General features: G+C 40.2%; 1 protein-coding gene across 2 annotated transcripts in view; it reads left to right on the forward strand.

Annotated features, from left to right (window-relative positions):
- The window catches only part of epha7 (eph receptor A7), a 79741-nt gene that overhangs the window by 11919 nt on the left and 53610 nt on the right, over positions 1-14212 (forward strand). For both annotated transcript variants that reach the window (XM_079888318.1, XM_079888319.1), the window contains exon 4: positions 6921-7076. In XM_079888318.1, coding sequence (XP_079744444.1) covers positions 6921-7076 — 156 coding nt within the window. The remainder of the gene's footprint in view (positions 1-6920; positions 7077-14212) is intronic.

Genomic DNA, 14212 nt, shown 5'->3' on the forward strand with positions numbered 1-14212 from the left:
CTTAGGAAGAAAGATTAAAATGCTTGCCACACAAGGGCTGACAGCATGGAAACAGGCTTTTTGTGAGTTTGAAAGGTTTTAGGTTCTCTCAGACTGCTTCCATCGGGACTGGAAATAATGGTGTCTATTGATATCTACTTCTTATCATAGCCAGAAAGTGTACTACATGTAATTCAAGAGTAAATATCTAATGCTGATCTTGTTTATATACTTTTCTCTTGCCTCACAGTGTAATTTAATTTCAAAGTAAATTAAATGATATAATATCATTGATATAAATATGTTCTATTCACAGTATGAAAATGTACTGTATGTATGAAATATGCAGATTATCTACTATTATGCCAAAATTGTGCAGTAGCCTATACAACAGAGCACACTGCATGCGATACTGTATCCCACAATGCAATGATTTAATTAGTATTTATTTAAATCATTATTTGATTTGGATGTCAAATGTTTAGATTCGTTTTTTTACTCAAAATTAAATTTGTTAATAATGTTGCATTTCCAGGATGTCACTCACATGCAATACTATGAGGTCATGTGAAATACTACAGTTTGAAACATTTATAGTGAAATAATGGGTACTATTTTTATTTACTATAAAAAATAAATCCTTGGCATCTATTATGAAAAAAGAAAAGTAACAGAAATAATTTACTTTTAAAGGACTTTTAAAGGAATGTACACTAAATTGCATGTTAGGCTAATTGCTTTAAATCATGACAAAATATTATTAAAACAATTAATATAATATAAATTTAATATAAAACTTGATTTAAAAAAAGTGTGTTAAGAAATAGTCATAAAAATGTACTCTCTTTAAAGCTACACTGTGTGATATTTTCCCCCATCTAGTGGTGAAATTGTATATGACTACCCAGTGAATATTAGTTTCTGTTCCTTTAAATTTCGAGGGTGTTTTAACTCCTACGGTGGCCGTATTATTCCAAGATTAACATGGCTTCCAGTTCGACTTCGTCCAATTGCGCCTTTAAAACTATCACCTGTGATCCGTCGCAGCACAGATTTATGTTACAAGGTAAACAATACTTTTTCACCATTGACGCGAGGAAAAGTAACGCAAGTTATACTAGAGGTCGTTCTGGCGTTATGCACAACCATGCTATGGTTAGACAAGCAACTATAAAACTTCGAATTTACACAAATAGGCTGAATTACCTGTCAAGAAGAAAGCAGGCAACTTCGGCGTCCGTTTTAAAATCTTTGCTCCTCATGAGCTCTTTCCATCTGGGAAAAGTTACTCCAATATTGACTTTGGTCTTGCTGATTTGCCTGTCGCGTTGACGTTTTAATTCTCTCTTTCGCTTCCTTGGTGACTCTGCTACATGTCCTCGAAAATAGGCGTGATCCTCCATCAGCAATCTTTCAAATCTGCCGGCAGTCGCGAGTAATCTCCCCCTCGCATTCGTCTCTGTGTCACTGAGTGTAAAGCGCGAAAGGCGAAGCTTGAATTTACAGGTATGTCCCTCTTTGGCTAATGTAGTTTCAAGATGGAGGGGCAACATGGCGACCGGCATTCGAACCCCTCACCCGTATGTACTTCCAATGGCAGATTATTAACTTACGAGAATACTTTATTACTTGAAAGAAGTAAATATACATTAATGAGCACATGTATTTTTGAAAGAACTAAGTGTTTTTTGCTAAGAATCAACTAAAAAAATTACACAGTGTAGCTTTAAGTACACTTAAGTGGCCTTTTATTTCATTCATATTATCTGCAAGTACAGTTTTTAAACATACTATTAAGATTTGAAGTACACTACAACAGCACATTCAATACAATTATGCACACTTCACAAGGGAGTACAACTGTGCAGTATTCAGTATTATAGCAAAGTACTATTCCATTCTGAACCTAGCCCGAGATCAGAAAATAATATACAAAGTTCTAAAAAGGGCAGCCCAGAAGTTTATAGGAAATTCATTGAAAGAAAGCCAACAAGAGAAAACAACTGACAGCACAAGACCAAGAGAAAAACCAGCACTTGCTTTAGGAAAGCCTGTGATTAGGACATTTCCTCACTCTCCCTAGAGGGAAGACTGTTAGAGAATTTTGTAGTCAGTACGCTAATTTTAGACAAGTCAGCAGTTTGTGCAGTTCAACTGGACATTGTCTTGAATTTTACCTCTGGGTTGTTGTTAAATCTCTCTAATAAGTCTTTAAAAATGAGAAGTGATTCACCGTTGCAAAGGCAAAAACAGCGTTGAAGCTGATTTTGAAGAAATAGGCTATTACTTAACCAGTATCCAAACCCTATAAAAGATTCTGCTGTCTTGTTGTGATCATCTATACATGCATGCTTTTTGTGTGATTGGCTTTTATTAGAAATTGAGGTATTTTAGTGGCAAAGTCTTCCTGCGTTATATGTACCGTGTTAGAAACGCTGAGAGACCATTTTTTCCCCTTCAGCTTGACCACTGAAAGGTAAATTACTGACGCTGGCACCCGCCGCCTGCTAAAGACTCTGGGAGGAGTGTCAGGCTGTTTTAATCTCTTTCTCTGTTGTTCTGTTTAACCTCAACCTGTGTTTCTAAGGGGCCGACTAATTTCTTTGTGCAGTAAATGAGGTTGCTGTTGCCTGCTCTGCGTACCCATGTCAACAAGCACATCCCATTAGCTCGCCTTCATGCTCGTGGCAGCTCTAATAAAGCTCATGCTTACCAAGTCCTTCTGCTAACTTTTTAAACCCGCCTAAGCTAGTGTTTTTCCTTTCCGTTTCGCAATTTAGCAGCCAAGCGGTTATGTTGGCAGGACATGTTTTCAATTCAGAGCAGAAATGGGCAGTTAAGTGGGGGATATCGTCTCAATGTCAGTTTCAGAGATTGGTTACCATGCTCTCAAGAGTCCCTGGCACACGGGGTCATGTAGCGCTAATTCAGTCATGATTACATGCTAGCAGACATTATGCAGCATGGCAGAAGGAGGCATAATTGGGCAAGCCTCATCTTTTTCTTCCACTGAAATAAAGCTGTCAGGAAGGGGAAAACAAAGCTATCATTTATCTCTGCGGTGGCGGGTTACTGCGTTAGCACAATGGTAGCGTGTTTTTCGACTAGTTCAGTGACACTATTTGCACGTCAGCGTTGGGAGGGCAGGAATTTGGGCCTCAGAAATGCCGTGTTTGTGCATGTCACTCATAGTAAAACCAGAGAGGTGGAGTGGAGACAGGTTCTCAGGCGGGCCCCCGTGACAGCGCTACATTTGATTTGAGGCCTAATTTGCTGGTTGGTTGCTTGTGTAAACAACTCAGGGATACTTGGGCATCTCAGACGGCGTGATAAACAAATCCTGATCGCACGGATGTAAAAATAAACCCTCCCCGCTTCAGAGACGTAAAAAGGCAGTCGAGAGTCCTCCTGTTTTGGTGATTTGTGATGGTGCTAATCTTAGTGTGTTCACGAGAGAGCCGTTGAGTGCCCGTGGGCCGGTCTTGAGCTCTCGGGCTCAGACGGAATCTTTGCGGCTCAGAGCTGAAAACTAAAACTAACAGACACACCAGCTTACCAGGGAAATTGTTTTTTGGCCTGTTACTTTCTTCTTCTTCTTTTTTTCATTCCTTCCATTTCCATTTCCCTTTTCTTTTCCTTTTCCTTTTCCCTTGCCTTATCTTTCCTGTGCTTTTTCTTTTCTGTTTTGTCATTTTCCTTATCATCGTTTCTTTTCCTTGTTGCTTTTGCTTGTGTTTCCTATTCCAATTCCTGTTGCTCTTTCTCACCTTGCTTTTCCTGTCCTTTTCCTTCCTTTTCCTGTTCTTTCTACTGTTTATCTTATTTTCCTTTCCTTTTCATTTTGTACCTTTTCCTTTTGTTCCTTTTGCTTGCGTTTTCTTTTCTCGTTACTTTTCCCGTTTCATTTCATTTTCTTTTCTTTTCTTTTCTTTTCTTTTCTTTTCTTTTCTTTTCTTTTCTTTTCTTTTCTTTTCTTTTCTTTTTTTCATTCCTTCCATTTCCATTTCCCTTTTCTTTTCCTTTTCCCTTGCCTTATCTTTCCTGTGCTTTTTCTTTTCTGTTTTGTCATTTTCCTTATCATTGTTTCTTTTCCTTGTTGCTTTTGCTTGTGTTTCCTATTCCAATTCCTGTTGCTCTTTCTCACCTTGCTTTTCCTGTCCTTTTCCTTCCTTTTCCTGTTCTTTCTGTTTATCTTATTTTCCTTTCCTTTTCATTTTGTACCTTTTCCTTTTGTTCCTTTTGCTTGCGTTTTCTTTTCTCGTTACTTTTCCCGTTTCATTTCTTTTCTTTTCTTTTCTTTTCTTTTCTTTTCTTTTCTTTTCTTTTCTTTTCTTTTCTTTTCTTTTCTTTTCTTTTCTTTTCTTTTCTTTTCCTGTTACTTTTTTCTGTTACTTTTCTTGTTCCTTTTGCTGGCCTTTCCAGTTCCTTTTCCCTTTCCCTTTTAGGATTTGTAATTTTCCCTACTTGTTTTCTTTCTCTTTTCCCTCTGTTCTTTTTCCTTTTCCTTCTTCTTTCCTCTCATTTTAAATAGTTTAAAATCACTTGTTCTGTTTTTTTTTTTGGGTGTAATTACCTAATTTACACAATGAAAATTAGTATTTTTTTTTAAGGATTCCTAAAAAAAAAAAAAACCCTGAATACCTTTCTCTTTTAACCATGACTATTTTCACGGTATGCTTTGCTAGCACCACCTCCTTACAACCAAGAAGTAGATTTGCTGCTTTCAATTACAAGTCCTCACTAGTTGAGAAAGATTACAGATAAAATCACATCCTTTTCCTCCTCTTCTCAGCCTCTGAAGGCCCTTGTTCTTTATGTTGCACGGCCACACCATGCTATGGTTCTGAGCAAAATACACTGTGACAAGGCTTTCATGTAGCTGAAATGGGGATACCGTATCCCTCAGCCACCCCCCATCTCAACAAGGTGTTGTTTAAAATGAGGAAATCAGCCGACCTCCTGTGCGATCACCATTTTAGTCTTGTCACGGAAAGCTGCAGTATTTTCCCCACTTTTGGAAGGCCCTGAAACAATAATGCAACTACTTGAGATATAAAAACTGGGTTTGGAATTGAAAATCAGTAGTGTTGTGTCCCTGGTAACAATCATTAAAATGCATAGCTGTGAACAAAGTAATATTTATCCTGTGGATGCGGGCGTGGTTGGGGTTTAAGAAAAATCATGTGGGCCCGATTCCCTCTTTAGGCTGAAGGGGGTTTTAAGCAAACAGCTGCTAAGTGTGGATTAGCGTCTCTCAGCAGTGCCGACCAAAAGGCCAAACCGAAAATAGCTTATTTCTTTTTGCTTACTGATGTGAACCAGGAAAATACCCCAGCCTGTGGAAACACCCCTGATTTGTTCTCTTTGCAGTTTTTTTCTTCTCTTTTCACAAGGTTAATTAACACAAAGTTTACGTTGTAAATTCTTAAAAATATATGTGGGGGGTGGGGGGGTGGAGGGATCATTTTATTAGGTATTTAATGTTGTCTAATTATAATGCAAATAGTAATATATGATGATGGTGCTTCATTGGAAATTCAGCCCATATGGCCATATGAAATAAAGTATGGGAGTAAATGACTCATTGTCATTGGAACGTGTTAGGGTGATTCTTGTGCATAGCCTAAAGCGTTCTGGCCCTAATTTCGGCTTTGTCTCTGATCCCTGGCTGCCTGTGGGATGTCCTTTTTTCCCCTCATAAAAGGTGAAATACTGAAATAATCCATTTAAGTTTCCTATTTTCCAAAGTAACCTTGCCTCTAGGACATTTCTGACTGCTAGAGGTGGTGCAAAGGCAGGCATGCTAGATCTTTTGGGGCGATCAGGAATATAAGGCCTCTGGTTGATGCATCATATGAGTGACTAAATGTGTGTTGTAATAACCCAGCAGAAAACGTTATTGCTCAGAGGCTGATCTTTTCATAGTTCTCAGTTATTTTATGTATCGATTTGTGTCTTAAAATGTCTACTGAGTCAATTTTTGACAACATTCATGCTATAAACAGTGTTATTTTAGGATTATTTATATACTATTATAGTATTATTAATATATAGTATGTATTAGTATTTTGAATTAGCTTTTATTTTCATATTTTCTTTTTAATCTTTTGTAATTAATTTAGTTGTAAAAGTGTTGTCATTTTTATTTAAAAGTGTTGCTGTCAGTTTTTTATTATTTGTTTAGTTTTATTATTTAAAAAAATATTTCAATAGCTTTAATTTGATTTCAGTTTTAGTTTTACTAATTTTAGTACTTTAACTTGTACTTTTTTTAAGTTTAAGCGTTTTATCTAATATTTATAGTTTGTTTTAATTAAGATTTATTTCAATATAACAACACTAGCTATAAATACTTTGAAATTCATATTGTTAGCATATCTCAAATTAAAAATTTCGAGTTTAAGCACAGTTTGATATTTTGAGATGTCTTCTGAAACCCTAGAGAACATATAAGGTGGTCTGAAAATCTGAGAAGCTAAAACGGCGTGTACCGACTTCTTTCCGCGGTTTATTTGATGCTATAAATTAACTAGAAGGAAGAGATGATCGGTTCACGAGCAGCTTTAACTGAGGCTCTACAGCGATCTGTCAGACACATTAAAGAGCCACAAAACGTTATTTATTGTTTAATTTTCTTTAAAAAATTACCAAATTTGAAAAGTGAGATTTTGTTTCATATCAAAAATAACCTGGTCTGTCTTGTCTGTCAGTGTGTTGTCAGTGTCCTCTCTGCTCCACGATGTATTTTTCACTGCGTGAGAACATGATGTGGCGTGAGAGCAACGTGGCTTGTTGGACATATAGCAACAGGAACTTTTTTTTTTTTTTTTTTTCTCTTCTTCTTATGATGGTGTTAAAGGGGCAGTATGATCCAAACACTTGATGATACAAAATGTGAACACATGCTAATTATTTCTCTTTTTCTCTCCATCACCATCCAGCCTGCGGTCGTGGATTCTACAAGTCTTCATCTCAGGATCTTCAGTGTTCCCGTTGTCCCGCACACAGTTATAACGACAGAGAGGGCTCGTGGAGATGTGACTGCGAGGACGGCTACTACAGAGCCCTCTCCGACCCCGCTTCTGTCGCTTGCACCAGTGAGTGAGCTGTTTGTGAATCTCTGGTCTTCTTTCTTTTTGTTCTCTCCCTTCTCTATGTCTTTATGACTGCAAACTGGCACATCTCATTCCCACTCACTAGCAGGTCATGATCAGACAAGCAATTGTCTGCTTCCTGTCAGGTGAGATTATAATTACCAGGGGCGTCAGGCCCCTATGTTTTTTGAAGGGGAACTGTGGTAGTCCTGGCTCATTTGGCGCACGAGTGTGTGTATGTATATGCATATGTGCATGTGTTTGGATTCAGTTTGGTTTGAATAGGCATAACATTTCTGGTAATTTCAGTCAGAAGTAATGGAAGCAGGTCTCAACAGTTCTTTTCTCTCTGTCTCTTTTTTATGTTTTCCTCCACTCCCTTCTAATAACCACCTGTCCTTTCCTTTCCTCTCCTCGGCCATCTCTCTTTATGAAAAGCACAGCTATTCCTCAGCCATTGATGACTTATTTACAGAGGCCAGACAAGGGTGAAAAGAGGCGGGGAGGGAGTTCAGGGCGAGTCGATCTGCGTGGAAATATGCTCAAGGACAGGTCCAATCAGGTAGAATCCCAGGATGTGCTTAACTTCCTGAAGACAAAGAGATGGAGAAAGTGCATTCAAGTAAGGATTAAGGCTGTACAGTTTGTTAAAAACAAATTGTAACAATTTGTTTAACATTTTAACAAATGTTGTAATTTAAGCTGCAGTAATGATGCTGCTTAGATATCAAGGCTAAAGAACAAAGAGATATATACAATCACATTGAATTAAAAATGACAAACTAACAAGAGCCTTTGACGCAGAGTTAAGTTATGTGTTGCCCATGCTCTGCTGTCCATAGAAATTAATCTTGCCAATAGAGTTACTTTTTTACAATAATGTAATAGCCTGACGTCGTTATACTCAGATTCTAGTCAGAATATGAGCCTGATACTGCTCCCTTGGGCTGTGATTGTGGGGCGTGTTTCAAACGAACCAGGACAGAAAATTCCTCTACACTCAATTGGATAGACCTACAACCAATCAGAGCAACGAGTAAAAGACATATGTTCTTCATTCATCTTTCTGATCGACAAACGCCTTAATCGCAGTTCTCTGTTCCTCTTTTAAAATCAATGTGCTGTCGATATCTTCTATAACAGACACGATGGCGGATTCTACACATCGCAATTCTCCAGCGGCAGCCATCTTTGTCGTAATTAATCACTAATTCAACCCAAGTGCTCTTTAGTGACGTGGATGATTACGTTACTGTTGATCATCTGTCCATCATCGAATAAAGCCCGTCCTGACAATCTGATTGGTCCGAACAGCTCTGGTTCGAGCATAGTTGCTCCACAACAGATCAAGTCCAGACCGAACTTCCCGACCTCAAATGTTGTGGGCGGGGCTACGTTCGGCTGGCATCAAGGCTAATAATGTATTTTTTAATGCATTTTATATTTTTTAATTTTAATATTGTCTAATTATTATTATTATTATTATGATTACTACTACTAAATTGAATAAACGTTTTAATTTAATGTTGTAATTATTATTAATTGTAGTAGTAATAGTAACTATGTTACAGTTAAATTCTGTAATAATATATATACACAATTTTTTTTAATTATAATTGACAATCAGAATATCATATAGTTCATGGTACGTGTAATTGACTGTATTTTGTGTTTTATTAGTGACGCACTGAGCGTTCTAATCGCACCAGTGTGATCGTATGTGTCAAAGGGTTAAAATCAATCGCGTTTCGGGGGTTAAAACTTAAACAAATTAAAACGGAGGGGGCACAAATTCAGATCTGAAGGGGCAATGCCCCCTTATGCCCCCTCACCGGCCCTGATCCTAAATCACATGCATGCTCAGTATAGTAGATGACAAAACAGAGTGCTGAATTAAATCACAGCCTTTTTTGTTTTTAAGATGCGCACAAGGCCATATGGCGATGATCTTAATTTGGTTATTTGTGCAGCTATGATGCTGCAATAGACAACAGAGAATGACAAATGAATTTGAGTAGATGAGAGAAACATATTAGACCCTAGCTGTGCTGTTGTGGAACAGGCCAAATGTGCAGCCTATCCAATGATGACACATATGTCATGCATTAATCATTCACTACGATTTACCTCTCCCACCCTCATTCCAGCTTTCTTCTTTATTCCATTACAGTAACTCCCCCAAATTTGTCTCACCACTGCCTTACAAAAGAGATGATCACACAAGAAGCAATTTAGTCTAATTGTTGCCCATTGCCCCCCAATAAGAGAACAAAGGAGAAACAGGCCTGAAATTCACCACACAATTACTCTCGTCTCCTCTCCAAGTACACATCAGATCTTTTTCTACCCTGACCACAGTTTGGCTGTTGTTACTCTGTCTGGGCATAAAAACGTTTACTTTACTGCAAAATGCACACAGAATATAGGAATTAAGAGTTATCTTAGGGCCTTAAAGGCCCTTAAAGAAAGAAAACACTAAATTGATCAAAAGTAACATTTTTTAATGTTCCAAAATAGTTATATTTTAAATAAAAGCTGTACTTTGAACTTTCTATTCATCTTGAGCACCAAATCAGCATATTAGAATGATTTCTGAAGGATCATGTGACACTGAAGACTAATGACTGCTGAATATTCAGCTTTATCATCACAGGAGTAAATTACACTTTAAAACATATTAAAATAGAAAACATTTGACATTTTAATAATATTATTTCTCAAAATTAGTGAGTTTTTTAATCAAATGCAGGATTGTTGAGCATAAGATACTACTTTTAATACATATAAAAAACATCAAGTAGAATGTAAAGCAGTTACTACTTTAGTGTTGAACAACAGTACAGACACCATGCATCGCTAAATAAGTTATACAACTCAGATACACAAATAATTGGCGGGGGGAGGGGAGTTGGTCTAAATCACTGTGAGTCACAGAGGATGTGGCAGGAGTTTGGGATAATAAGGATGTGACAAGAGGGAAAAAAATGCAAATCAAGGGTAAAACAAAAAACTTTTAACAAACATAAATCCCGCCTCTTTTGAAGTGTTGTGCATTCAAAATACTCTTCTCACCAGACTTGTCTTAATTATCTCGGGATTAAGTTATTGTGACCATCTGAATTGTCTGGGATGAAGATTTCTTTTTATGGGGGGGGATTTAAAGCAGCGTGGAGCTGAATGGTAATTGGGGGTGAATTTACATTCGCTGAATAAACACCCTGATGGACAGCTTTTTAAATGAGCAAGGTGTAAACCTACCGAATCTTAAGCTCTGTCAATACGCTCTCAGCTCTTCAGAACACGGATTAAGAGCGGCCTTAATGAAATTCAGATTTCCTGAGTGAAAGGAATTAATATTCACTTTCAGAGAGAAAAAAAGAAATGTAGCACAAAGTTGTACAGAAATATTAACTTATTTATTAATCCCAATTGCATGGCATAAATTCTCCCGGTTTACCTGTAAAGATAAATAGGCAATACTTAGGCAAAAGCCTGCTGTGTATTTTTTTCTTTTTAGATAGAATGAAAGTAGGGAGTTCTTGACAGCTTTCAGAGATGACATCGATCATTCGACAGCTGCGCATGGTGTCAGCACTAGCGAAGGTCTGGAAGGGGCGGGAGGAGGATGGGACTTTGTGACAGAGAGAAAAAGAGGAAAAGGGAAAGCGGGAGACATTGAAAAAGCGAGAAAGAAAGTATGGGAAATAGAAAGAGAGAAAGTGAGAGAGCATAACCTACATAGTATCTTTTCAGCTCCCTTCAACCCCCTGGAATCATCACCTCCTTTCATTGACGTGTCCCTGAGGGTGAGACTTTCCTTTTTTCCCACAGTTGCCAAGGCACAGATGTACAGTAGTAAACCGGCCTCTCTTGCGCACCTCTCTGGCTCCGGCCCTCTATCTATAATTGGCGCATGGTACAAGTGAGGTCAAAGTTCAGGTACCATGTTTGTAGATTAAGGATTAGTGGCTGGACTGTTTAAACACGGTTCACAAGTAGCGGCCTCATTATTGGGGTGAGTCTTAAAGGGATAATCACCAAAAATGAAAATTCTCCTTTACTCACCCTCATGCCATGCCAAAACCCTATGACTTTCTTTCTTCTGTGGCATATAAATTAATACTTTTATTCTGTAAGGATGAATTAATTTGATCAAAAGTGACAGTGCAAAGTTTTACATTGTTAAAAAAAAAAAAAAAAATCTAATAAATGCTGTTCTTTTGAACTTTCTATTCATCATAGAATCCACTAAAAAATTAAGCAGCTCAACTATTTTCAGCATTGGTGATAATAATAAGAAATGTTTCTTGAGCATCAAATCAAGCATTTAATAATGGTTTCTGAAGGATCGTGTGACACTGAAGACTGGAGTAATGATGCTGAAAATTCAGCTTTACATCACACGAATAAATGACATTTTATAATATATTCAAATAGAAAACTTGAAAAATTGAAATAATATTTTACAATATTACAGTTCCCTTTCAAGGGAACTCCCGTTGCGTCGAAAATGACGCTATGGGGAACGCTTTGCGTGATGACGTCTTGAAGCACATGTAAAATCAGTCCAATGGTGTGGCGGAACGTCAGAGGCGGGTGACGTCACGTACCAGGAAGCTATAAAAGCCGGCCCGAAACAGAAAACGAAAGCTTTCTGAGTCTTCAGTTGCGCTCTGTGTGAATCTGTCCGTGTTATTTGGTGTTGTCTGTCTATATATTTATATATTATTCAGTATGGCGAGCAAGCAGCAGTTTAGAGTGTGTGTCCATCCCTGCCCGCGTTATATAACGGGAGGTGACACACACACTCTTTGTGTTGTTTGTTTGGGAGAGGAGCATGCCCAGTCAGCACTCGAGGGTGGTGACTGTGTGCATTGCTGTGCGCTTCCATTGCGTACGCTCCGATCCCGGTTGACACGGTTCAATCCCGATCACGTTCCCCAGGGCTCTGGTCCCGCTGCTGCCGAGGCACAGCGTCGATCTCAGACCTGGGGTTCGCAAATGGATCTATCAGTGGATGTTGAGACGGGCTCTGCCTTATCTCAGCAACCTTCTGATAGATCCAGTGCCTCTCATCAGGGTGTGGAAGCACGCGCTGCGGTTTCTTCCCCCCCGAGAGAGGCACCAGTACTACAATTATCCAGCTCCGAGGAGGTGGATGTTGTTAGTATTGACGCTGGGTCTGAGGATTCGCCACCTCAGTCTCATGCGTTTGAAGAGCTTCTCGATGTTGTTACTAGAGCAGTGGAAAGATTATCTATTGAGTGGCCAGAGGATAGGCAGGACGTTCGCTCGAAAAGTAAGCTCGACGAACGCTTCCTGCCATCTCGTGCACAGCCTCAGAGAAGAAGCCTTCCGTTTTTCCCCGATCTCCACACCGAGGTGTCGAGATCGTGGGGGAAACCTATGTCATACAGAGTTTACACAACACAAACTTCTCACTACTCTTCCATTCACAATTATAAAGAGTATGGTTATGGGGAGATGCCGAAAGTGGAAGAGACGCTCGCGAGCTATCTCTCTCCAGCGACGGCATCTTCCTTGAAGGCTCCCTCTCTTCCCTCTAAACCAGTAAAATTTACATCATCGCTGGTTCATAAATCGTATGCAGCCGCTGGTCAAGCTGCGGCGTGTCTGCATACGATGTCTATTATGCAGGCCTATCAGGCTGAATTATTGGGGGATTTAGAGGAGGGCGGGGGTATTGGTCCAGACACAGTGGCTGAACTACGCAGAGCCACGGATCTGTCTCTCAGGGCCACCAAGGAGACCGCTAAATCAATCGGGCGGTCTATGGCAGCCCTGGTGGCCACTGAGAGGCATCTGTGGCTCAATCTGAGCGACATAAAAGACAAGGAAAAACATGTTCTCTTAGATGCTCCGGTCTCCACTGTTGGTCTATTTGGTGATGTTGTGAACAGTGCGATAGCTAAATCACAAGAGGCCTCTAAACAGGCAGTTGCACTCCAAAAACTTCTCCCCCGCCGTTCATTCTATGAGGCTGCTGAGCGGGAGCAGCCTCACTCCTCTAAAAAGAGCGCTGACCATCGTGCCACTCAAAAACAGAGTGTGTCCTCTCGTGCTCCCCCACAAAAATCTCGGGGACACGGAGGGCGCTCTCAAACCCAGCAGCACTCGAGGGGTAAAACGGATCTGCGGACCGTTATTACCGCCAAGAAGGCTGCTGGGAAGAAATCCTGACGTCCGAGGGCTCAGGACAAATGAGGGTAGTCCCCCCCGAAGCAGAGCGGTTAACACCTCTTTTTACGGTGCCCGTCTCTCTTCGGTACCCTCAGGGGACCGTTCTGCCAACCCTGCCGCCTCAGGTGTTACAGGGCGCAGCGGTCTCCGGCGAGCACATATCTCAAGGACCACCCGGAAACGTAGTGGCCTCGGGATGCCCGCCCCCTCCGAGGAGGGTGTTAGAGCAGTCTGTTCGGTCGTTCCCTGCCGGTGCGCCGTTACAGGGCGACGAATTGACTACTCAACAACAACGAAATCCAGAAACCAGTCTCGAGAGGCTGGTACCTCTAGTAGAATCTTTGACAGCGTGGAAGCTACTGTCGAATGTTTCTCGTTGGGTCCTGCAGACCGTGGAAAAAGGGTATCAGATACAATTCAAAAAACGCCCACCTCGGTTTATGGGGGTCCTGCCCACAGTGGTGGGCCCCGAGCAGGTTCTGGTTATGGAACAGGAAGTAAACACTCTGTTAGAGAAAGGGGCCATAGAATATGTACCTCCCTCCAACAGGGAAACCGGGTTTTACAGCCGGTATTTCATAGTTCCGAAAAAGGACGGGGGATTGCGTCCCATTTTAGATCTTCGAGTTCTGAACGAGTCAGTCATGCAGCTCAAGTTCAAAATGTTAACATTGAGACAGATCGTGCCACAGATCAGGTCCGAGGACTGGTTTGTCACGATAGACCTCAAGGACGCGTATTTCCATATTTCCATCCGTCCGTGTCATTGGAAGTTCCTGAGGTTTGCTTTCGGGGGCAAAGCATACCAATATCGTGTTCTTCCATTCGGCCTAGCTTTATCTCCCCGCACTTTCACCAAATGCATGGATGCAGCTCTGGCGCCGCTGCGCCTCCAGGGTATTCGCATCATGAACTACATCGACGATTGGTTGATTTTA

The sequence above is a fragment of the Squalius cephalus genome (genome assembly GCF_949319135.1).
Source record: "Squalius cephalus genome assembly, chromosome: 12".
In the NCBI taxonomy this organism is placed as follows: Eukaryota; Metazoa; Chordata; class Actinopteri; order Cypriniformes; family Leuciscidae; genus Squalius; species Squalius cephalus.